This window comes from Lissotriton vulgaris, chromosome 6, assembly GCF_964263255.1.
Source record: "Lissotriton vulgaris chromosome 6, aLisVul1.2, whole genome shotgun sequence".
In the NCBI taxonomy this organism is placed as follows: domain Eukaryota; kingdom Metazoa; phylum Chordata; class Amphibia; order Caudata; family Salamandridae; genus Lissotriton; species Lissotriton vulgaris.
Genome location: NC_141694.1, coordinates 1,359,312,409 through 1,359,336,814, shown reverse-complemented (window position 1 = coordinate 1,359,336,814; position 24,406 = coordinate 1,359,312,409). Strand labels below are relative to the sequence as shown.

Sequence of the window (24,406 nt, the reverse complement as noted above, 5' to 3'; positions counted from 1 at the left end):
GGTTTGGTCTGCCCCTGGAGACCACTGTATTTTGAGCTAGTTACTTAATTGCATTTTAAGTATTTTTGTGTATTTTATTGATATCTCCGTGTACGAGATATACCGATGTGATAGTGATATTGTGTAGTTATAGAGTACTTTTTGCTAAGCATTGTGGGGTTTCTTTTAATCTGATCTACACTATAGATTAAACTGGTAAAACATGCTGCTTAACACTCCATTTTGCAACCACTTTGAGAGCTTTCTATGGTTATGAAAGACCACTAAAATCCCCATAAGGGTTGCCTGGTTTAGTGCTAGGTGCACCACTTGAATAAGTGTGCACCATATACTATGCCAGCCTCCTACCCAAAGTGTTCTGGGATCCTCTTTATGAGCGGAAGTACTCACTATTCATGAATTTATAAAAGATTCCCTTGATGAAGAGGGATTAGAAGTAAATATGTTTTCCTTTTCTTTTTTAGGTCGTATCAATGCTTTTTACATCAATTGCAAAGCTGACTCCTGAGGTAAGTCTTGTATGCATCAATATATCATAGTGTGTTCATTCCATTTGTTGCTGCTATCGTGCCTTGTGATATTCAAGAGGTTCTCACACACAACAACTACAAGAGTCAGAGCTATACTAGACCCGCACTCTATACCACTCCTAAAGTGAGCCTCCCTATTTGCCTCTACTCTCTGTGCTTGGTCCCTTAAACACCCCATATCAGTGATCAAAAGATCACAGATACTTAAACACACACAATGACCCAGCACTAGAGTACTTGTATCTAATGTATCTTTCAATATTTCTAAATCAACAAATCAAAGAAATCACAATGTGCAAAACAATATAATGTAACATTCAATGGCTTCTTGAGGATAAGCAATTTATGAGACTTGATTGTAGATTTAATTCATTCTTTATTGTTCAAACTTCCATAAAAACACAACAGGATTGCTTGCCGCCGACGCGTTTCATTTCGCTTGGGACACCCGCAGGGCTAGAAGCAATTTATAAAAACATAATCTATTACAAACTTATTTACAATTAAAAACACACAATACATTTTTAATATCATTTTAAGACTACATTATTTCATCAGGCTCTATATTTAGCCTAAACATGCCTATCCTTTAAAAAAGTAAAATACTAAGGTTTATACTGTAATGAAGCCATACACATAATGTATCATATACAAAGGAAGAAGAGCCAAAACATAAAGCACAACACCCCCAACTTAATCTAAATGCGGGAGGAGACATAGTTGATGGGTGTCATGTTACATGCAGTGGAAAACCTGTGCTTATACATCTTTTTTTAGTCTCCATCAATATGGTTGCATTTCACTTCAGATGCTGAAGTTTTGGTGATCCTACACAAGTCAGTAATTATGTCAATTATGCTATATTGCAATATAACTCATCAAAGAAAAGCAGAGAACCCAAGATCTTTTTCAAGAAGACGACAGTGTACCAGTTAATCTAACCTTTTCAGAAGAATCACAGTAGGCCATTAAGTCTAACATACCTTCTTTTCTTTTATGGTGACTCAAATTCTCGTCTGTCTTCAAATATTCGTATTAGTGTTCTGACACATTGGTATCTCTAAAATTGAACTATTGTAAAATCAAATAAGTAATCACTTCATAAATATCCATCACTAGGGCTATAAAGATAACATTAGTGCTATGTAACCTGACACACCCTTGGTATTAATCAAATAGTGTCAACGTGTGTCCCTATACTTAGAATCCTTTGGTTGTTACAATGAACAGGTACTGCTTAGTTATTGCTAAGCAAAAATAGATATCTTATATTTAGCGAAAGTTACTCACGTTTAGTAAAAATAAAATTGTGTAAATGATAAAAACCCGTTTCCATTTAGACACTTAATCAAATAATCCTCCTGGTGTGGAGATCAAAGTACATTTGTGACCATGGTATGGTCCATTCGTTCAATTCTAACAAGGGAATACATTAAAAAAAAAATAATAATTGTGGAAATGTGTAATATATTATTCTTTACACATGAAATAACAGAGCCCCTTTCTATGCGGACCTGGGGGGCCTGCGCTCCATCTTGGACCTACGGGACGTCAATCACTTCCTCCAGAAGGAGAAGTTCAAGATGCTGACTGGCTCAGGTCCTGGCTGGCCTGGACCCTGGAGACTGGATGGCTGGATGGTGGTGTTGGACTTGCAGGGCCTTACCAGCGCTCCTCGGGTGTTCATGAAAGTGATGGCGGTGGTCGCAGCTCATTTGCGCAGATCGGGGGTGTCAGTCTTCCCCAATCTCGACGACTGGCTGTTGAAGGCGGGCTCGCCCCAGATAGTCGTCAGCCACCTCCAGACTACGGCCGACCTCCTGCACCTGCTGGGGTTCTCCATCAATGTCCCGAAGTCACACCTGTGTCCCTCTCAGAAGCTCCTCTTCATCGGAGCGGTTCTAGAATCGGCGCAGTTTCGGGTTTATCCTCCCGAACTGCGGGTTCGGGATATTCAGGCTCTGATTCCGATCTTTCAGCCTTTATCCTGAATCTCGGTCAGATTGACGCTTCCGCTTCTGGGGCTGATGGCTGCCTGCATCCTTCTGGTGCATCACGCCAGGTGGCGGATGCGGGCTCTGCAGTGGGACCTGAAGTTTCAGTGGGTCCAGCATCAGGGCAACTTGTCCGACCATGTCTTGATCTCCGAGGGCACTGCAAGACAGTTGCAGTGGTGGCTCACGGACCGCGATTGGGTCAGCGGCAGATCCCTCTCCCTACCCCAACCGCAGCACGTAGTTGTGACGGACGCATCCCTCCAGGGCTGGGGTAGCCACATGGGAGAGGCGGAGATCAGAGGCCTCTGGTCTCCGGCGGAGTCCCGGCTCAACATCAACCTTCTGGAGCTGCGGGCGATCTGGCTTGCACTGAAGGCATTCCTCCCCTCTGTCCGGGGGAGTGTAGTGCAGGTGTTCACGGACAACACCACCGCCATGTGGTACTGCAACAAACAGGGCGGGGTGGGGTCATGCACCCTGTAGGAAGGTGGATATCTGACTATGGTTACCTCCAACGTTTTGCCTGGTGTTTTGCTGGTTTTTCGACTTAGTTGACCTGGGACCCTGCTATTCAGGGCCCCAGGCCCACTGCTCTCTCTGTAAAATGGATTCCATGTACCTTAGGTACATATCTAATTGGATACTGAGTCACCTTATCAGTCCCTGTACAGTGTACCATAGGTACCCAGGGCATAGGTGTACCCAGGGCCTACCAGGGGCTGCAGCATGTATTATGCCACCCCTGGCTGGCCATCCAAATCTGACACAACTGGCTGCACGACAGCTGGGGCAAGGTGGTGTAATCACCCTTTGCTTTAGATATAGTATTCCTATATCTAACCCTAAAATGGACACATGTATTCCTATCAGTCACTCCTATGGCAGACCTTATCAATCCTGAAGGCAGAGTGCTTGGAATTATGTGAGATGGTGCTCTGGCATGAGCTGAGCCCGTTTGCAGCTTGCGGAACCAAGTCCTAATAGCTGTTCCATGATAACGCGTACCATATACTCTTAAGTGCATTATAATCCTCGTGGTTATTTGCCAACTTTGGTATCGCTTTATCAAAACATGTCGAGTAAGGTGCCATACGAATTGGAATACTAACCCCTCGCCAATTCTGGCGACGGGGTTAGCATTCCACCCTTCTAGAGGGACACGACATGTATGTAACTGTGAACCCCGGTTAAAGTTAACTCGAGCCTCAGCATCACAAAATGAATGCTGCCACCACAGACACAAGTCTGACCTCCTGCTGCTGGGAGTCCTTCCAGCGAGGAGAGCTTGGACAAAGGGTTTCCTGCCAGGGGCGGTGCTAGCACCATCCCAGCCAGGGTTTATTGTATCCCAGGTAGGCAGGGCTGAGAGGAAGGTGACTGCAAGTGGCACCCCGGTGCTCACTGTGCATATGCCGGGTTAAACCAGTTCCAGGGGCACACCAGCCCCTGAGCTGGGGAAAGTCCGGACAAGGGAGAGGGGTGTAACCACCCCCCTCCTGGTCCCACCCATGGGCAGGACCTAGTCGCTTGCCAGGCCCTTTCGTTAGTATAAACGTAGGAGCGGGCCCCCTTCCCAAATCAGATAATTCTGAATCTTGACGACTTTCCAGGAAAGAACTCTTGAACCTTTCTGAAGACTCTCCCTTGTGGCTAAGGAGTAGCCACCCTGCACCAGCGGGCACCATCTAAGCGCATGCGGTTTGCTGTAAGTCCATCCTCCGGATCAAGACTGCCCAGCTCGACGAGACCCGGATTCCCTGGCACCTCTGACCTCTACCTACATCATCAGCCCAGCTGAGATTCGTGGGTGCGACGAGACCTGAAGGGACCGGCCATCTTCAAAACTGCACGACGCTTATCCAGCACGACCGCCGAGGGATCCTCGAGTGAGTGCTTTGGGGTTTGAGAAGCCCTAACCCTGAGCAGCTCCAGCACCGAAGTCCAGACCCCCAGCATCCACGAGATCTGCATGGGGCCCTTCTGCTCTTTGCTGCTCACCGCGTTGTTCGGCCACTTGCCTGCTGGCTTGTAGCCCGCCTGACGACGAACCACGACACTTCCATCGCTGGTCTGGTTGCCCCAGACTGGCCCTAGCTCCCCTCCAACAGAGGAGCACCCCGGACCCTCCTGGTCCACTCCAGACGCCATCTTGACTCCAACGCGTGGGCTTGCCTTTGCCAAGGCTTGTTGCTCCAATCCTGGTTTCAGCAGCGCCGACAGCAGACACCTTCGTGGGACAGCTCGCACCTCCATCCTGGTCGCCGACAACGCCTCCTGGTCCGAGAGACAGCAGAGTCCAGCGTCGCCCACTCACCTGGTCGAGGTGACTTCATCCGGTGCCATCCTGGTGCCCACCTAATCACTGGCTAGTGATTTAGAACTGAGTCCCCTCTGCTTTCAGGTCATCTCCATCATCGATCCAGGCTTGGATCACATCGAACTTCATCACTGGTCGCCTGCCAGCAACTTCTTCTTTCAGGCTCCATAGACTGTAACGAGGATTCCCGACGTCTTTTGAACGCTATGCAGCCGCAGCCCCTGGGCTAGGTAACCCGAGCATTTCGGTGCTCCAAAGTAGGTTCACTATCTAAGTGTCCAGATCCTTTATCGTTTTCAGCCTATCTAGTCGGATTCGTCCGATAACTGTAACTTTACGAGATACTAGTATCCATAGACTTTGTCTCGCATCCCGCGTGAGAGTGCACACTCTGCACCCGATCTCCCTAGGCCTCCTGCTCCTAACCTGAAGGTTCAGTAGTGTAGTCCTAGCGATCCTGAAGCCTCTGGATCTTGTTACTTACCTGCTAGTATTTCGCATTCCACTTTTGTAGTATATGGTTTTCATGCCCCTCGGGCATTTGTGTAAATTGTGCAACTTAAAGTACTTTCTTAAGAGTTTTGTTATGTGCTTAGCTCCCTGACTCATAAAGAGATCAGGGTAGACTTGTTATAAATAAATATCCTTTTATTTTCATAACAACTTGTGTGGTGTCCTTTCACTAGGTGTTCAAGGGGTATATGTGATGGTATAACAGCTGGCTTAACACGCCCTCTAGAGTTTAGCCTAAAGACTGCTCTTGTCCATGCTACTAGAATAGCTGGTCTATAAGGTTGACTTACAACCAATCATCAATAAGGGTCGTTTGGAATGATACACAGTGATCACTAGAATAGTGAGCACTACATATCAGGCCAACTTCTCACAGACCCTATGCCAGGAGGCTCTGCGCCTCTGGCAGTGGTTGGAACATCAGGGCGTGACCCTGGTGGTTCAACACCTGGCAGGTTCTCTTAACGCCAGGGTGGACAAACTCAGCCGTCGGTGCATGATGGATCACGAATGGCATCTGAACTCGGACGTGGCGCAAGGCCTCTTTCAGCAGTGGGGAAAGCCTTGGTTAGATCTATTCGCCACAGAAGAGAACGCGCAATGTCATCAGTTCTGCGCGTCGGAATTTCCAAGGCGGCACTCGCTCAGAAACGCTTTTCGTCGCAAGTGGAGCTACGGTCTGTGGTACGCCTTTCTGCCTATACCACTTCTGCTCAGAGTGCTGAAGAAGATCAGACGCGACCGCGCCCAAGTCATCCATGTGGCTCCGGACTGGGCACGAAGATACTGGTATCCTGAGCTACTCAGCATGTCTGTCGATCCCCCGATTCGTCTACCTCTTTAGGACGACATTCTGTCGCAGCAGCAGGGGGCGGTCCTTCACCCGAAACCTGTCCAGTCTCCACTTACATGAGTGGAGATTGAGCGGCGGCAGTTGAGGCCATTTGACTTGCCTCCTGAAGTCTGTAATGTGATTCTGACTGCCAGGTGTCCCTCCACAAAATCGGTATACGCCTGCTGGTGGAACAAATTTGTGGCATGGTGCACAGCAAAGGCTGTGTATCCCCTTTCTGCCCCTCTTTCGGAGGTTCTCCTCTTTCTTCTTTCTCTTGCCCAGCAGGGCTCTGCTCTGGGCACACTGAAGGGCTACCTCTCTGCCATTTCCGCCTTCTTAAGGCTCCCTGATCAGCCCTCTTTGTTCAAGTCCCTGTTTGTAAATAGGTTTTTGAAGGGCATCACTCATATGTTCCCTCCTGTTCCTTTCGTGATGCCTCAGAGGGACTTGAACATTGTTCTGGCGTATCTGATGTGCGCTCCCTTCGAGCCACTTCATTACTGTCCTCTTCGTCTCCTTACTCTTAAGACTGTATTCCTGGTTGCCATCACCTCTGCCAGGAGAGTGTGTGAGATCCAGGCCCTTTCTTCTCAACTTCCTTTCCTTTCTGTCCACCTGGACAAAGTTGTGATGCGGGCGCGACCCTCTTTCCTGCCCAAGGTAGTTACAGCCTTCCACATCGGGCAGGCCATCACCTTGCCCACCTTCTTTCCGCCTCCGCATCCCTCGAAAGAGGAAGAGAGGCTCCACCGTCTGGACCCAAAACGTGCGCTCTCATTCTATCTGGATCGCACACGCCAGTTTCAGGTGGATGACCAACTCTTTGTTGGTTACGTGGGCGCTAAGAAGGGTCGGTCGGTGCACAAGCGGACCATTTCTCGATGGGTTGTCTTGTGCATCAAGGCTTGTTACTCTCTGGCTAGAAAGGACCCTCCTGTGGGACTACGTGCCCATTCCACTCGGGCCACGGCGGCTACTACTGCCCTGGGTCGGGGAGTCTCCTTGCACGACTTATGTCAGGCAGCTACGTGGGCCTCGCTGCACATGTTCGCACGACACTACTGCCCGGACAGCCAAGTCCGGAGAGATGGCTTTTTCACCGTTCCGTTCTACAGGACTTTCTGGTGTGATCATTGGTTCGTAGACCCACCACCGGGGATGGTATTACTGGGGTATCTATTCTAAGGTAAGGAATCTAATACTAACCTGTTTCTTTCAGATGCACAAGTTACTTACCTTCAGTAACAATATATCTGTAAGAAACAGTAGTTTGTATTAGATTCCTTACCGCCCCACCCATCCTCCCCGTTCTGCGAACCGATATCTAGGGTTAAGGTTCACCCCTTTCAGGGCCCTAGTTTCTTGGCACCAGTGTTGCTTTTTATCATGGCTCTGTGTTTCTGGCGCTGAAAAGCTGTGTATAAGAACTGACGTCAGCGCGCGAGGGCGGCGTCTAAGTACTCCGGCGATGTCATCCGGGCGCCAACGACGGACGCGGAGCTACAGACGACGCCTACCGACGCGCAAGGGTACTGCTACCCAAAAGTTTCCGGATCCAGTCTGACGCCTTGGGATATTCTAAGGTAAGGACTCTAATAATAACTACTGTTTCTTACAGATATATTGTTACCGAAGGTAAGTAACCTGTGCGTTAGTTTCTACCAGAAAGAACGCTACTAAAGGTAAGTAACTTGTTCTTCTTAAATAGACTGCATAATATTTGTATTTAGTTTTGGATTAGTTTCATGGCCTGTTGCACATGTGTGCTTAGTCCACAGTATCACCCATATCACATTGTTATTATAATAATACAAACTCCTTTATTATTCATTTTGGAAAGCGCTGTCGGCTTCTCAATAAAATTGTAGAGGTGGATATACATTATTACATTTTAAATAGATACTGTATAACTGACCAGGTCTTATTTTGCATTTCTTAGGCAGCTAATCCTTTTTTCAAGTTACTGACTATGTTAATGGAGTTTGCTGGCGGTCCTCCAGGAATGCCTCCATTTGCATCATATATTCTGCAAAGAATTTGGGAGGTATGTGTCATGAAATTTCATGTAATGTTGTTCTTATTTTTGCTCGCTACATAGCATTGACGTAGTTACAAGAGACATCAAAGCTCTTGATAACAATGAAATAAGGCAACAGAATATTATATAGAAGCAAACAAGACAATAGGTAGAAATATGCAATGTTTATCATGCATCAAATTATTCATTTAATTATTTGGTTAATATGCCACTAAAATAGCAATCTACAGCAAATTAATGGTGATTTATGAAAACCCAAGCTTTTATGGATAAGGGCATGAATGAAAATGACCGCCATGAATCTAATCCAAGGAGTGATTTTGTGCAAGGCTTTGTTTCAGTTTAGCTGGAAATTGGAGAGTACATGCAAAATTAAAAAAGCATTTGTAATGCAATAGGTCTCGCAGTAGGAAAGTTTGAGCTATTGGTATTGTAAATGACAAATTTTTTATTTATGTGTTGGTTTTGAAAATAGCGAAATTAATAGCTTTGTCATTTACAATGCCAATAGTTTTAACTTTTGCAAATGTGACACCTATAGCATTTGTAATGCAATATGTGTTGTATTTACGTGACTTAGATGTATTGCTATAACAAATAACAATGGCTTTTAATTTTTTTAAATAGTTAATATTTAAATAAAAGGTATTGTCATTTATAATGGCAATAGCTTAAACTTTTGTAAATAACTTTTGTGAAGATTATGTTCAGTGTATTTTATTGTGACGAAAATCCAAGAACGGAAGTGAAATATTAACATCTTTTTGTGACATTTGTGATAAAGCTTGAAACATTGGGAGAACATATTTGAACCACTTGTTGTTGAATGGTTGCACAGATTGATGCTGTGATGGCGCTGAGTGATGTGGTGGCGACGAGTGATGCTGTGGCGTTCAGTGATGCTGTGGTAGCACATAGTGATGTTGTGGGGCCCCTGAGTGATGCTGTTGTGATGCTATAGAGTGAAGACGATAGAGTGAGGACGATAGAGTGAGGACGATAGAGTGAGGACGATAGAGTGAGGACGATAGAGTGAGGACGATAGAGTGAGGACGATAGAGTGAGGGCGATAGAGTGAGGGCGATAGAGTGAGGGCGATAGATAGAGTGAGGGCGATAGGTAGAGTGAGGGCGATAGGTAGAGTGAGGGCGATAGGTAGAGTGAGGGCGATAGGTAGAGTGAGGGCGATAGGTAGAGTGAGGGCGATAGGTAGAGTGAGGGCGATAGGTAGAGTGAGGGCGATAGGTAGAGTGAGGGCGATAGGTAGAGTGAGGGCGATAGGTAGAGTGACGGCGATAGGTAGAGTGAGGGCGATAGGTAGAGTGAGGGCGATAGGTAGAGTGAGGGCGATAAGTAGAGTGAGGGCGATAGGTAGAGTGAGGGCAATAGGTAGAGTGAGGGCGATAGGTAGAGTGAGGGCGATAGGTAGAGTGAGGGCGATAGGTAGAGTGAGGGCGATAGATAGAGTGAGGGCGATAGATAGAGTGAGGGCGATAGATAGAGTGAGGGCCATAGAGTGAGGGCCATAGAGTGAGGGCCATAGAGTGAGGGCCATAGAGTGAGGGCCATAGATAGATAGATTGAGGGCGATAGAGAGATAGAGAGAGGGCGATAGAGAGATAGAGAGAGGGCGATAGAGTGACGGCGATAGAGTGAGGGCAATAGAGCGAGGGCGATAGAGTGAGGGCAATAGAGCGAGGGCGATAGAGAGATAGAGTGAGGGCGATAGAGAGATAGAGTGAGGGCGATAGAGAGATAGAGTGAGGGCGATAGAGAGATAGAGTGAGGGCGATAGAGAGATAGAGAGAGGGCGATAGATAGATAGAGTGAGGGCGATAGATAGATAGAGTGAGAGAGATAGATAGAGTGAGGGGCGCTATAATGGCAGCGTTGTGATTGGTAAGGACAGCGCCCAGAGTGAGGGCGATAGATAGAGTGAGGGTGATAGATCGAGTGAAGGCGATAGATAGATAGAGTGAGGGGCACTATAATGGCAGCGTTGTGATTGGTGAGGACAGCGCCCAGGGGGAGACCATTTTCTCTATGTAGGTTGCTTGCAATCTACATAGAGAAAATGCAGTTTGCGCATGACTGGCTTGGTCGGCCCCAGAGAGCCGACCAAAAAGTGAGGTGTGAGAAGTTGGCCCGATATGCAGCGTTCGCTATTCTAGCGACCGCTATGTATCGTTCCAAACGACCCTTATGATGATTGGTTGTAAGTCAACCTATAGACCAGCTATCCTAGTAGCGTGGATACGAGCAGTCTAAGGCTAAAGACTCGAGAGGGCGTGTTAAGCCAGCTGTTTACCACACATGTACCCCTTGAATACCAAGTGAAAGGACACCACACAAGTGTTATGAAAATAAACAGGATATTTATTAAGATTCACAACAGCCCTGTACTCTTTATGAGGACAGGGTACTAAGCACAAACCAAATCTCTTAGGAAAATACTTCAAGTGCACAATTAAAACAAGTGTCCGAGGACACGGAAAGTTTAGTGGTCTCGGGCGGACCCGATAAGGCAAGTCGGAAGCGAGGGACTCAGGACCCTAGAGTAAGGAGGCTATGAGGGCACCGAAATGCCGAAGTTACCTAGCCACGAGGGCTGCGGCTGCACAAGTCTTACAGGCGTCGGGGTCTTCGCTGACGAGCCGGGAGCCGGAAGAAAAGGAGTTGCTGGCCGGCGACCAGTGATGAATAGTTCGTAGAGATCCAAGCCTGGATCAGAGATCGTTGACACCTGAAAGCAGAGGGGACCAAGTTCGTACTACTAGCCAGTAGTCAGAGGGTACCAGGAGGGCACCGGTTGGCCGTCACCTCGACCAGGTGAGTGGGCGACGCTAGGCTCTGCAGTCTCACGGACCAGGAGGCGTTGTCGGCGACCAGGATGGAGGTGCGAGCTGTCCCACGAAGGATGATGCTGTCGGCGTCGCTGGGCCCAGGATTGGGGCAACAAGCCTTGGCAGATCTCAGGGCCACGTGGTAGGCCTAAGATGGCGTCTTGAATGGACCAGGAGGGTCCGGGGTGCTCCTCTCGGAAAAGGGAGCAAGGGCCGATCTGGAGCAACCAGACCAGCAGAGTTGTTTGTCGGTCGTCGTCAAGGAAGGGCACAAGCCAGCGGCTAGTGACCGGACAACGTGCTGAGCAGCGAGCAGAAGGGCCCCACGCAGATCGTGGAGATGCTGAGAGGCGGCACTTCGGTGCTGGAGCGGCTCAGGGTCGGGGCTTCTCGGACCCCAGAGCACTCACCAGAGAATTGCTTCGATGGTCGTGCTGGTTAAGAGCGTGCAGGTTCTGATGATGGCCGGTCCCTCGAGGTCTCGTCGCACCCACAGATCACAGCTGAGCTGATGACGTGGGTAGAGGTCAGAGGTGCCAGGGAAGCCGGTTCTCGTCGAGCTGGGCCGTCGGATTCCTTGAGGAAGGACTTACAGCAAACCGCAGAGTTCTTAGATGGTGCCCGCTGATGCAGGGTGACTACTCCTTAGTCACAAGGGAGAAATCTTGAGAAGAGTCTCGAATGTCCTTTCGTAGAAAGTAGTTCTTGATTCAAAGATGATCTAATTTGGAAGGGTCCCCGCTCCGGCCTTTATTCTAAAGAAAGGTGTGGGTACATGGCTAGGTCCTGCCCTAAGGGTGGGACCAGGAAGGGGGGTAGTTACACCCCTCTCCCCTGCCGGACTTTCCCCAGGCCAGGGCTGGCGCCCCTGGAACTGGTTCTGACCGGCAGATGCGTAGTGAGCACCGGGGTGCCACTCCGCAGTCACCTTCTCGCAAAAGCCCTACCTACCCAGAATACACAAACCCTGTCTGGGACGGTGCGAACACCGCCCTCGACAGGAAACCCTTTGTCCAAGCTCTCCTCGCTGGAAGGACTCCCAGCAGCAGGAGGTCAGACTCGTGTCTGTGGTGGCAGCATCCATTTTGTGGAGCTGAGGCTTTAGTTAACTTTAACCGGGGTTCACAGTTACGTACATGTCGTGTCCCTCTAGAAGGGCGGAATGCTAACCTCGTCGCCAGAATTGGTGAGGGGGCAGCATCCCGATTCGTATGACACCTTACTCGACATGTCTTGATAACGCGACACCGAAGTTACCGATGTGGTACGCGTTATCATGGAACAGCCATTGGGTCTTGATTCCGCAAGCTGCAACCGGGCTCGGCTCGGGCCAGAACCTAGTTCACACGAGCCCACGCACTCTGCCTTCAGGATTGTCAAGGCCTGCCATAGGAGTGACTGATAGGAACTCGGGTGTCCATTGTATGGTTAGATATAGAGCTACTATACCTAAAGCAAAGGGTGATTACACGACTTTGCCCCAGCTGTCCTGCAGCCAGTTGTGTCAAATTTAGGAGGCCAGCCAGGGGTGGCATAATACATGCTGCAGCCCCTGGCGGCCCTGGGTACACCTATGCCCTGCGTTACGGGGTCTGATAAGGTGGCCCAGTACCAATTGGTAAATGCACCTAGGGTACATATCGTAATTTAGAAAGAGAACAGCCAGGCTGTGGGTCTGATTGGCAGGCCCACAGCCAGAGAAAGTCGTAAACCAGTGAAACAAAAGCAAAAAATCTGGGTGATCATAGGATTGCAGACCCTACTCTCCTACATGACCCCCCCCCCCAAACGTCGGAACAATAAGCTAACCTTGACCAGGTGAGTCTTCTTGTTCTAAGTGGAAATATCTGGAGAGCCCATCGGCATTGCCATGATCAGTACCAGGTCTATGTTCCACTGTAAAGTCCATCCCCTGTAGGGAAATGGACCACCTAAGCAGTTTGGGGTTTTCACCCTTCATCTGATTTAGCCATAAGAGGGGCTTATGGTCGGTCTGAATCTTGAAGTGAGTGCCAAACAAGTATGGCCTCAGCTTCTTCAGGGCCCAAACCACAGCAAAGGCCTCCCTCTCAATAGCTGACCAATTCTTCTCTCTAGGGGTCAGCCTTCTGCTTATAAAAGCAATGGGCTGGTCTTGACCATCAAAATTCAGTTGAGAAAGAACAGCTCCCACACCCAACTCAGAAGCATCTGTTTGGACAATGAATGGCTTGGAGTAGTCCGGACTCTTAAGGATAGGCGCCGTGCACATGGCCTGCTTTAGGTCATCGAATGCTTTTTGACAGCTCGCTGTCCACTGAACCTTTTTTGGCATTTTCTTACTTGTCAGTTCATTTAATGGTGTCACGATGGAACCATAGTTCCTGACAAACTTCCGGTAGTATCCAGTCAGGCCCAAGAAAGCTCGAACCTGAGTCTGGGTGGTTGGAGGAGCCCAGTCCCTGATTGACTGTATTTTGCTCTCCAGTGGCTGAACCTGGCCTCCACCTACAAGGTGGCCCAGGTATACAACCTGTGTCTGCCCTATCTGGCACTTGGTGGCCTTGATAGTGAGGCCTGCTGCTTGCAGAGCCTCTAACGCTTTCCGCAGGTGGACCAGGTGATCCTCCCAGGTGGAGCTAAAGACAGCAATATCGTCTAGATACGCCGCACAGAAGTCATCCAGCCCAGTAAGGACTTGATTCACCAACCTTTGGAAGGTGGCAGGTGCATTTTTCAGACCAAAGGGCATCACCACGAACTGATAATGCCCACCAGGGGTAGAAAATGCGGTCTTAGGCTTGGCGTCCTCAGCTAACCTGATTTGCCAATACCCAGCTGTCAGGTCAAACGTACTTAGGTAGTTGGCCGAAGCCAATCTATCGATAAGCTCGTCTGCCCTTGGTATCGGGTGGGCGTCAGTCTTAGTGACTGCATTGAGACCCCTGTAGTCTACGCAGAACCTCATCTCTTTCTTACCGCCCTGGGTGTGAGGTTTCGGCACTAGAACTACGGGACTAGCCCAAGGGCTATCCGAGGGTTCAATGACTCCCAGCTCCAACATTTTCTGCACTTCACTCTTGATGCAGTCTCTAACGTGATCAGGCTGCCGGTAGATTTTACTCTTGACGGGCAAGCTGTCACCAGTGTCAACCTCATGGGTGCACCAATCGGTCTGACTGGGTGTTAGAGAGAACATATGTCTGAAAGACTGAAGAACCTGTTTACAGTCTTTCTGTTGATGTTCGGAGAGGCTGCCACAAAAGACAACACCATCGACCGATCCATCGTCAGGATTCTGAGTGAGCAGGTCGGGGAGAGGGTCACTCTCCTCTTCCTGTCCCTCATCTAGGGCCATGAGCAAACTCATGTCCTTCCTGTCGACATATGCCTTGAGCCTGTTGACATGAAGCACCCTGTGGGGGCTCCGGGGAGTTCCCAGGTCGACCAGGTAGGTGACCTCTCCCTTTTTCTCCAGGATGGTGTAGGGCCCGGACCATTTGTCCTTGAGTGCTGCTGGGGCCACTGGCTCCAACACCCACACCTTCTGTCCGGGCTGGTAAACAGTCAAGACAGCCTTTTGGTCATGCCAAGCTTTTTGGAGTTCTTGGCTGGCCTTAAGGTTTTCAGATGCCTTCTCCATGTATTCAGCCATCCGCGAGCGGAGGCCAAGCACATAGTCCACTATGTTGGCTGCAGGCTTTTTGAGAGGTCTCTCCCATCCTTCCTTCACCAAACATAGGGGTCCTCTCACAGGATGCCCGTACAAAAGTTCAAAAGGGCTGTAGCCAACCCCCTTCTGTGGGACTTCTCTGTAAGCGAATAAAAGGCAGGGGATCAGGACGTCCCATCTACGCCGAAGCTTTTCAGGTAGTCCATGAATCATCCCTTTAAGGGTCCTGTTGAATCTCTCAACAAGCCCATTGCATTGTGGATGATAGGGTGTAGTGAACTTGTAGTTGACACCACATTCCTTCCACATAGCAGTTAAGTAGCTTGACATAAAGTTTGCACCTCTGTCGGAGACGACCTCCTTAGGGAAGCCCACTCTGGAGAATACTCCAACTAGGGCTCTTGCCACAACAGGTGCTGTAGTGGTCCTAAGGGGAATAGCTTCAGGATACCTGGTGGCATGATCCACTACCACCAGTATAAACTTGTGCCCTGATGCTGTCGGTGGTTCCATGGGACCGACGATGTCGATCCCCACCCGTTCAAAGGGCACCCCCACCACAGGCATTGGTATAAGGGGGGCCTTTGTCGTGCCACCTGACTTACCACTGGCTTGGCAAGTGACACAGGAGCGGCAAAACTCCTTGGTATCTTCGTTCATATGAGGCCAGTGAAAGTGTGAGACAAGCCTGTCCCACGTTTTCGTCTGGCCTAAGTGACCTGCTAAGGGAATCTCGTGGGCCAAGGTAAGTAGGAAACCACGCTGAGACAAGGGTACAACCAGCCTCCTGGTCATGCCAGGCTTGGGGTCTCTTGACTCAGTGTACAGGAGTCCATCTTCCCAGTATACCTTGTGGGTACCTGTGGCGTTCCCAGCAGCCTCAGCAGCAGCCTGCTGTCTGAGGGGTTCAAGAGAAGGGCAGTCTAACTGGTCCTTCCCCAGGTCTTCCCTTGAGGGTCCCCCTGAACCCAAGAATTCAACTTGATCAAGTTCGAACTCTCTCGGCTCAGTTTCCCTCAATTCCTGTAGGTCAGCCTCCTCTGAGACTTGATCCACGACCTGGGGCAAGGGGGAAGGCGCAGCCTTAACCCTACCGCTCTTTTTCTTGGAAGGTGTCTGGTCCGTTGTTCCAGGATCCAGCACCTGTTCAGTGGGGCATTTCCTGACCTGTGACCTGGTCACAGCGAACACATGTGCTGGCAAGCCTAACATTTCAATGTGAGTCCGGTGCTCCACTTCTGACCATTGTGATGACTCCAAATCATTGCCCAACAAACAATCCACTGGGAGGTCTGAACTAACTACAACCTTCTTTTGGCCAGTTACCCCTCCCCAGGAGAAAGCTACAATTGCCATACTGTGATTGGTAGTGACATTGCTTGCATTGGTCACCAGGAATTCTGTACCTGGCATGATCTGTCCAGGGTCCACAAAGTTAGGTGTCACCATGGTGACACTGGCACAAGTGTCCCTATAGGCCTGAGCCATTTTTCCATTTATGAAAGGTGTCTGTCTGTATTTGCCCAAAGTATTGGGACTTACGTCAGGGGACATATCCACATCCCCTGTACTGACAAGGACAGCCTGAGTGAGTGTGCCAACTAAGTTGTCACGCCCCTCAGAACCCAGGGTTAACCCTACTAAACCCTTGGGAGGTGCACTACCACTGCTGGCTGTACTAGGGGGCACAGGTGCCTTAGGGGCTGCAGTGGCAGGAGTCTGCCCTCCTCCTTTCTTGGTGCACTCACTAAACCAGTGAGATTTACTTTTGCAGTACTGGCACCATCTTTTGGATTGGCCTTCTTTCTTCTTTTGGGGAGCCTGACCCCCACCCTCTTTGGGTTGTTGGGGACCTGTCGAAGACTTCTGGTCATTTTGTTCCCCCTTAGAATCTTTACCCTTCTGGTCTGCTTTCTTCTGACCACCTTGATTCTGGCCCTGGTTCTGTTTAACTCTTGTACGAACCCATCTGTCTGCCTTCTTTCCCAATTCTTGGGGAGAGGTCAGATCCGAGTCGACAAGATGCTGATGCAACAACTGGTTCTGACAATTGTTTAAAATTTGTTCTCTCATCATCAAATTATACAATCCTTGGTAATCAGTAACCTTACTGCCCAGCAACCAGCCCTCAAAAGCCTTAGTGGCACAATCGACAAAGTCAGACCAGTCTTGAGACTGCGTCTTCTGGGTATCCCGGAACAGCACCCTGTACTGCTCCGTGGTTAGGCCAAACCCTTCGACGAGTGTATTCTTCAAGACGTGGTAATTATTAGCATCCTCTACCCTTGTGGTGAGGAGCTTGTCTCTTCCTTTACCTTCAAAGGAGAGCCACAAGATAGCTGCCCACTGACTCTGGGGAACACCTTGCACAGTGCAGGCCCTCTCCAAAGCAGTAATCCATTTGTGGATGTCGTCCCCTTGTTTAAAGGGGGGCACTATCTTACCAAGGTGTTTCGTATCAAAACTCCTTTCCCTATTGCTAGGTATAATGCTGCCACCAGTGGGGACTGCCCCACTTAACTGTTGCTCTCTAGCAAAGGCAAGCCTCTCTTTGGCCAGGGCAAGTTCTTCCCTTTCAATCCTCAGATTAGCTGCTCTTTCCTTAGCTTCGTACACTCTCCTCTGAGGGGACGTCATCCCTCTTTGAGAAGAGTTGTGAGAGCCATTGGTTTGAAGGGATCTGCCAGAGTCTCTTGACAGAGATCGGGCTCGTCCATTCCCAATGTTAAGCTGACCTGATAGTGGCCCCGGGGGTCCCCCAGTACCACTGTCATGCTTGCTTAAGTTGGACCTGCTTAGTCTAACGACTTCTACCTGTCCCTTATCTGCCTCATCCCCAGAGGGATCCTCATCCTCATCCTCCTCCACATCTTCGTTCTCAGTTGCGAGGTGGATGAGGTCAGGATCGTCTCTGGTTCCCTCGAGGGGAGGCATGTCTCTTTCTGGATTAGAAGAGCTGGGAAGGGTCTCAGCTTTTCTGGCATCATAAGTCTCCAAGAGACCAATCAGAAAGGACGTTGTGGGGTTAGACCCCTGCTTGATCTTCCTGGAGTGACACACTTGTCTTAACTCCTTGAAGCTCAGCACAGTATATCTTGAAGGGATGACCTGTGGAGGGTCAACTGACACAAGAGAGACTCAGAGTTTCCTCCTTTGTCCGACATACTGTTTCTAGTGTGGTGTAAGTGATGCACCTACCTACACTATGTGTTTACCTACTGTTCCCTTGCTAAGAGTTGCAGCCAAGGTGTGCTACGCCTTGAGGAGCTACAACAGCTGGTTCAGTAGAACTCAGAGTATTCTAAGCTTTAGTTATATGTACTAACAGTACTTATGCGATCTTTCAACAAGATATTCTTAGGATACGTGTGGTAAAACAACAGCAAGCTCAAATCCCAACCGCTGCTCACCAATGTGAGAAGTTGGCCCGATATGCAGCGTTCGCTATTCTAGCGACCGCTATGTATCGTTCCAAACGACCCTTATGATGATTGGTTGTAAGTCAACCTATAGACCAGCTATCCTAGTAGCGTGGATACGAGCAGTCTAAGGCTAAAGACTCGAGAGGGCGTGTTAAGCCAGCTGTTTACCACACATGTACCCCTTGAATACCAAGTGAAAGGACACCACACAAGTGTTATGAAAATAAACAGGATATTTATTAAGATTCACAACAGCCCTGTACTCTTTATGAGGACAGGGTACTAAGCACAAACCAAATCTCTTAGGAAAATACTTCAAGTGCACAATTAAAACAAGTGTCTGAGGACACGGAAAGTTTAGTGGTCTCGGGCGGACCCGATAAGGCAAGTCGGAAGCGAGGGACTCAGGACCCTAGAGTAAGGAGGCTATGCAGGCACCGAAATGCCGAAGTTACCTAGCCACGAGGGCTGCGGCTGCACAAGTCTTACAGGCGTCGGGGTCTTCGCTGACGAGCCGGGAGCCGGAAGAAAAGGAGTTGCTGGCCGGCGACCAGTGATGAATAGTTCGTAGAGATCCAAGCCTGGATCAGAGATCGTTGACACCTGAAAGCAGAGGGGACCAAGTTCGTACTACTAGCCAGTAGTCAGAGGGTACCAGGAGGGCACCGGTTGGCCGTCACCTCGACCAGGTGAGTGGGCGACGCTAGGCTCTGCAGTCTCACGGACCAGGAGGCGTTGTCGGCGACCAGGATGGAGGTGCGAGCTGTCCCACGAAGGATGATGCTGTCGGCGTCGCTGGGCCCAGGATTGGGGCAACAAGCCTTGGCAGATCTCAGGGCCACGTGGTAGGCCTAAGATGGCGTCTTGAATGGACCAGGAGGGTCCGGGGTGCTCCTCTCGGAAAAGGGAGCAAGGGCCGATCTGGAGCAACCAGACCAGCAGAGTTGTTTGTCGGTCGTCGTCAAGGAAGGGCACAAGCCAGCGGCTAGTGATCGGACAACGTGCTGAGCAGCGAGCAGAAGGGCCCCACGCAGATCGTGGAGATGCTGGGAGGCGGCACTTCGGTGCTGGAGCGGCTCAGGGTCGGGGCTTCTCGGACCCCAGAGCACTCACCAGAGAATTGCTTCGATGGTCGTGCTGGTTAAGAGCGTGCAGGTTCTGATGATGGCTGGTCCCTCGAGGTCTCGTCGCACCCACAGATCACAGCTGAGCTGATGACGTGGGTAGAGGTCAGAGGTGCCAGGGAAGCCGGTTCTCGTCGAGCTGGGCCGTCGGATTCCTTGAGGAAGGACTTACAGCAAACCGCAGAGTTCTTAGATGGTGCCCGCTGATGCAGGGTGACTACTCCTTAGTCACAAGGGAGAAATCTTGAGAAGAGTCTCGAATGTCCTTTCGTAGAAAGTAGTTCTTGATTCAAAGATGATCTAATTTGGAAGGGTCCCCGCTCCGGCCTTTATTCTAAAGAAAGGGGTGGGTACATGACTAGGTCCTGCCCTAAGGGTGGGACCAGGAAGGGGGGTAGTTACACCCCTCTCCCCTGCCGGACTTTCCCCAGGCCAGGGCTGGCGCCCCTGGAACTGGTTCTGACCGGCAGATGCGTAGTGAGCACCGGGGTGCCACTCCGCAGTCACCTTCTCGCAAAAGCCCTACCTACCCAGAATACACAAACCCTGTCTGGGACGGTGCGAACACCGCCCTCGACAGGAAACCCTTTGTCCAAGCTCTCCTCGCTGGAAGGACTCCCAGCAGCAGGAGGTCAGACTCGTGTCTGTGGTGGCAGCATCCATTTTGTGGAGCTGAGGCTTTAGTTAACTTTAACCGGGGTTCACAGTTACGTACATGTCGTGTCCCTCTAGAAGGGCGGAATGCTAACCTCGTCGCCAGAATTGGTGAGGGGGCAGCATCCCGATTCGTATGACACCTTACTCGACATGTCTTGATAACGCGACACCGAAGTTACCGATGTGGTACGCGTTATCATGTAACAGCCATTGGGTCTTGATTCCGCAAGCTGCAACCGGGCTCGGCTCGGGCCAGAACCTAGTTCACACGAGCCCACGCACTCTGCCTTCAGGATTGTCAAGGCCTGCCATAGGAGTGACTGATAGGAACTCGGGTGTCCATTGTATGGTTAGATATAGAGCTACTATACCTAAAGCAAAGGGTGATTACACGACTTTGCCCCAGCTGTCCTGCAGCCAGTTGTGTCAAATTTAGGAGGCCAGCCAGGGGTGGCATAATACATGCTGCAGCCCCTGGCGGCCCTGGGTACACCTATGCCCTGCGTTACGGGGTCTGATAAGGTGGCCCAGTACCAATTGGTAAATGCACCTAGGGTACATATCGTAATTTAGAAAGAGAACAGCCAGGCTGTGGGTCTGATTGGCAGGCCCACAGCCAGAGAAAGTCGTAAACCAGTGAAACAAAAGCAAAAAATCTGGGTGATCATAGGATTGCAGACCCTACTCTCCTACATGAGGGCCCACAGCATTGGCAAGCCACTTCTCCCCGACCCGCCCGCCCCCAACCAGGCATACCCTTCTGCTTTCTCACAGTGCGAGAAGCAGAAACATAAAATGGTATTTAAAATACCATTGTATGTTTCTGCTTCTCGCACTGTGAGAAAGCAGTGGCGATGCTTCTGCTCAAAGGCATACTTTTGATGATGCTACCCAGAGTCGAAAAGGGATATCGAGAGATTCTGGCTGATAATACACTTCACCATAGCTAGCTTTGCCAAACAAAATTTGTTTTCTTGCGCCCAGGCACATGGAAACTATAAACCAACTCATGGAATGAGCGCTCTGTGCCTAGGCGAGTTGAACGGCTCTGGAACAGTAGTTTGTGATTGGTCATGTGTTCTCAAACAAATGAGAGGGGCTCTCTTATAACCAAGAGGGAATAGAGCGCCAGGTTACTAAATGTAAAAACAGAATTTTTCCCGTATGGTTGATGGTTGTCTATTTGTCAAGACACACACTCAACCTCTAAATATTCACCCATTCAATATTGGAAACCACCACAAGCATTAGTGAAACATTTGCAAAGGAAAAAATGATATATTAACACAAGCAATTATATGAACAGCTGTCTGTTTATTACAAAATTTAAAAAAGTTTTAAAACACATTCCACTGAATGTGCAATAAATATACAGATAAAAAACAATATAAACTATAATTAGGAGTTCATACAATAATGTTGGAGAAGAACAAATGAGAGGACAATCAAATCTGTCTTGTGGTTGTTAATCAAGATTCTTGTGGTGCAACATTGAGTTGAATTTAATTCCCAATGCCCTCACTAATGTTGACCCCTCCAGATTTAACGAATATCAAAGCGTCAATGCGTTTCGGCTGTGTTAAAGGTCTACAACCACCTTCTTCTGATAGATACATCTGCCAGTGGATTCCTCACCTTGTGAATATCCCCCTTGCGTCAGCAGCGTTCGGAAAATTCTTTGTAGGACGCCGGCGTGGATAACGTCATAGGAGCACGGCATCGCGCGCGACTCCGTCTGAAGTCACCAACTCCATATTAGGCCCACGTCGGCGTGATGACATCAGTTCCCTTTTTTGCGCGTTGTCGACGCTAACGGTTTCTGGGATCTTCTGTGATTCAGATAGTGACTTTGTTACTATTTGTGTGTTACTGTTTCTGTTCTTCGTCGAAAATGTCGTCGAAGAAGACTGGGTTTAAGCAGTGCGGCTCGTGTGCCCGGATGATGTCTATGACAGATCTTCACGATGATTGTTTGTGGTGTCTGGGTTCAGACCATGATGTTAAAGGCTGTCGATCCTGCTTTAAGATGAACCCTAAAGCTCTGCGAGAATGGGAGGCAAAACTTCTGCTGGCACAGATGGAAGGTAAAGAAGCCAAGAGATCGTCGAGGTCAAGGTCTAGACGCTCGAGATCGAAGCCGAAGTCAAGATCGAAGTCGAGGTCGAGGGCCAGGTCGGAGTCGGCGTTGAGGTCGGCTTCGGGACATGCTTCGGGTTCCTCGAAGAAAAAACACAAGAGGAAGAAGCATAGTTCAAAGCATCATTCTGGGTCATCGGACTCGAAGAGGAAGTCTTCATCTTGAAGACATAAAAAGGATTTCATGTCTCCTTCTCCTGTTTGTGAGCCTGAAGGTGGTGCCTCGCCTGTACGATCTCGAGAGAATTCTCCGGATCCGGAGCTGGAACCGAATCCGGATTTGTGTCATTCTTCTGAGCATGAAGAAGACGTGGAGATTCCTCAGGCACCGACTCCGGTGGATAACCCAGAGGGTCAAGAGGAGCCGAATCCGGAGCAGCCTCCTTCGGAGAAGCCATTGGGTTCGTACCCTCCCTTTCCTGGTCCTGGTCAGGACCCTTCGCATTTCCTTAATGCCATGTTTGGCGTCTATGTGAGGGCGATGTACCCCTCTGGAGCACCTGCGGGTCCCATGGGTCCATTGTCGTTTAACTTGGGTGTCCCTCAAGCCTATGCTCCGGTGCCTTTCTGCCATTCATGCCGACGCCATATCCACCTTGGCTCGGTACGGCGCCACCGAGGTCATCGACTCAGCACACGGCTTCGCCGGCTCCGGAGGGACCTCGATATTTGGATCGGGGCTGGACGCCGGTTCCGGCTTCCCATCCTCCAGCTGTTCCGGTTCCTCGTTCGACGCCGGCTCCGACTCTGTCGGAGTCATTACCGGATCCGACGACTTTGATTCGTCTGGAGTGGTTGAGGCGTAGAGCCCAGCGTCTCCTGGAGGAGAAGGAATATGAGGACCCTGAAGTGGAGGAAGGAGAACTTCAGGAGCAGGAGGATTTTTTTGTGGATCTCCATAGTGCTAGTAGCCTAGAACTTTCTCCAGAATGGGGGTTGCCTGCTGTTTCTGATGCACCCTCTAAGGATGTGGCGCCATAACATGGGGTTATTAAAAAAGCTGCTGAGCTGCTAAATTTGACTTTGCCTACAGTGGAGTTCAAATCTAATATCCTCACGGAAGTTTTACATTCGCCTTCATCAGTTGTTGAGCCGACTCTGCCATTCACTGAGGCTCTGACTGAACCAATTTTGGAAGTCTGGAAAAATTCTTCGTCTGCTCCTGCGGTGTCCAGATCAGTGGCGAGACGATATAGGGTGGCACCTGGTGAGTTCTTGACTTCCCATCCTTCGCCGGAGAGTCTGGTGGTGCAAGCTACTTGTTCGCAGGTCAGCAGGCTCTTTTCCCCAGGTACCTGGAGATAAAGACTCAAAGAAATTGTATCAAACTGCTAAAAAGGTTTTCTCCTCAGGTAGCATGGCTCTGAAGTCTACAAATGCTACTTGCCTGCTGGGCAGATATGTGCATGCCTTAATGGATTCGGTAAAGCGATTGTCATCTAAGCTTTCGGAGAAAGATAGAAAGAACTTCAATGAGGTTGTCTCTGACACTCAGGCGGCAGCCCGCCAGGTTATTCAGAGTATAGAATACACAAAAATGCCTAAACCACACTTACTTCAAACGAAAACCTTTCAAGGGATGGAAAAATATTTATTCAATCCAAACCTGGCAACTTTATTTATTGCCAATTAATTTTTCCATCCCTTGAAAGGTTTTTGTTTGAAGTAAGTGTGGTTTAGGCATTTTTGTGTATTCTATATTTAAAGAAGGTCTAGCTTCAACCACGTATATAGACCTATCTCCTTAGGGACACAAGGTTATTCAGAGTGGCATGGACACGGCGGACTCTCTGGCTAGGATAATGGGTTCTTCAGTGGCCACCAGAAGACCCGCTTGGCTAAAATCTTCAGATTTTTCAGCAGACGTTCAGGCTGCTCTTATGGATTTGCCTTTTGACGGCACTGGCCTCTTTGGAAAGAAAGCCGATGCGGCATTGGAGAGGTTCAAAGATAGCCGGGTGACGGCTAGGTCTTTGGGCCTGCAAACTAGAGGCTCTTCCACCAGGAAGTACAGGGGCTTTGGGAGGTCCACTTTTCTTCCCTTTAAACAAAGCCAACAACAGCAGCAACAACAGAACCCTTTGTATAAGTCATACAGAGGTAGACAAAGGGGTTGTGCCCGAGGTAGTCAAGCCTCCTCCTCCTCTACTTCTTCCTCTAATACCCACCCCCCACCTACAACAGCAAATCAGCCCTAGATCCACCATTCAGAATCATGCGGGTCCGGTAGGGGGTCGGCTTACTCATTTTCTACGGGATTGGGAATCGGTTACATCAGATCTTTGGGTTCTCAATATCGTAGAAAATGGGTATGCACTTCCTTTTCAGGAGTTCCCTACCAA

General features: G+C 49.4%; 1 protein-coding gene across 2 annotated transcripts in view; it reads left to right on the top strand.

The window, feature by feature from the left end:
• USP34 (ubiquitin specific peptidase 34) overlaps positions 1 to 24,406 on the top strand; it is a 2,709,276-nt gene that overhangs the window by 2,210,599 nt on the left and 474,271 nt on the right. For both annotated transcript variants that reach the window (XM_086927486.1, XM_086927485.1), the window contains exons 64-65: positions 465 to 509; positions 8,132 to 8,236. In XM_086927486.1, the coding sequence (XP_086783612.1) occupies positions 465 to 509; positions 8,132 to 8,236 (150 nt within the window). The remainder of the gene's footprint in view (positions 1 to 464; positions 510 to 8,131; positions 8,237 to 24,406) is intronic.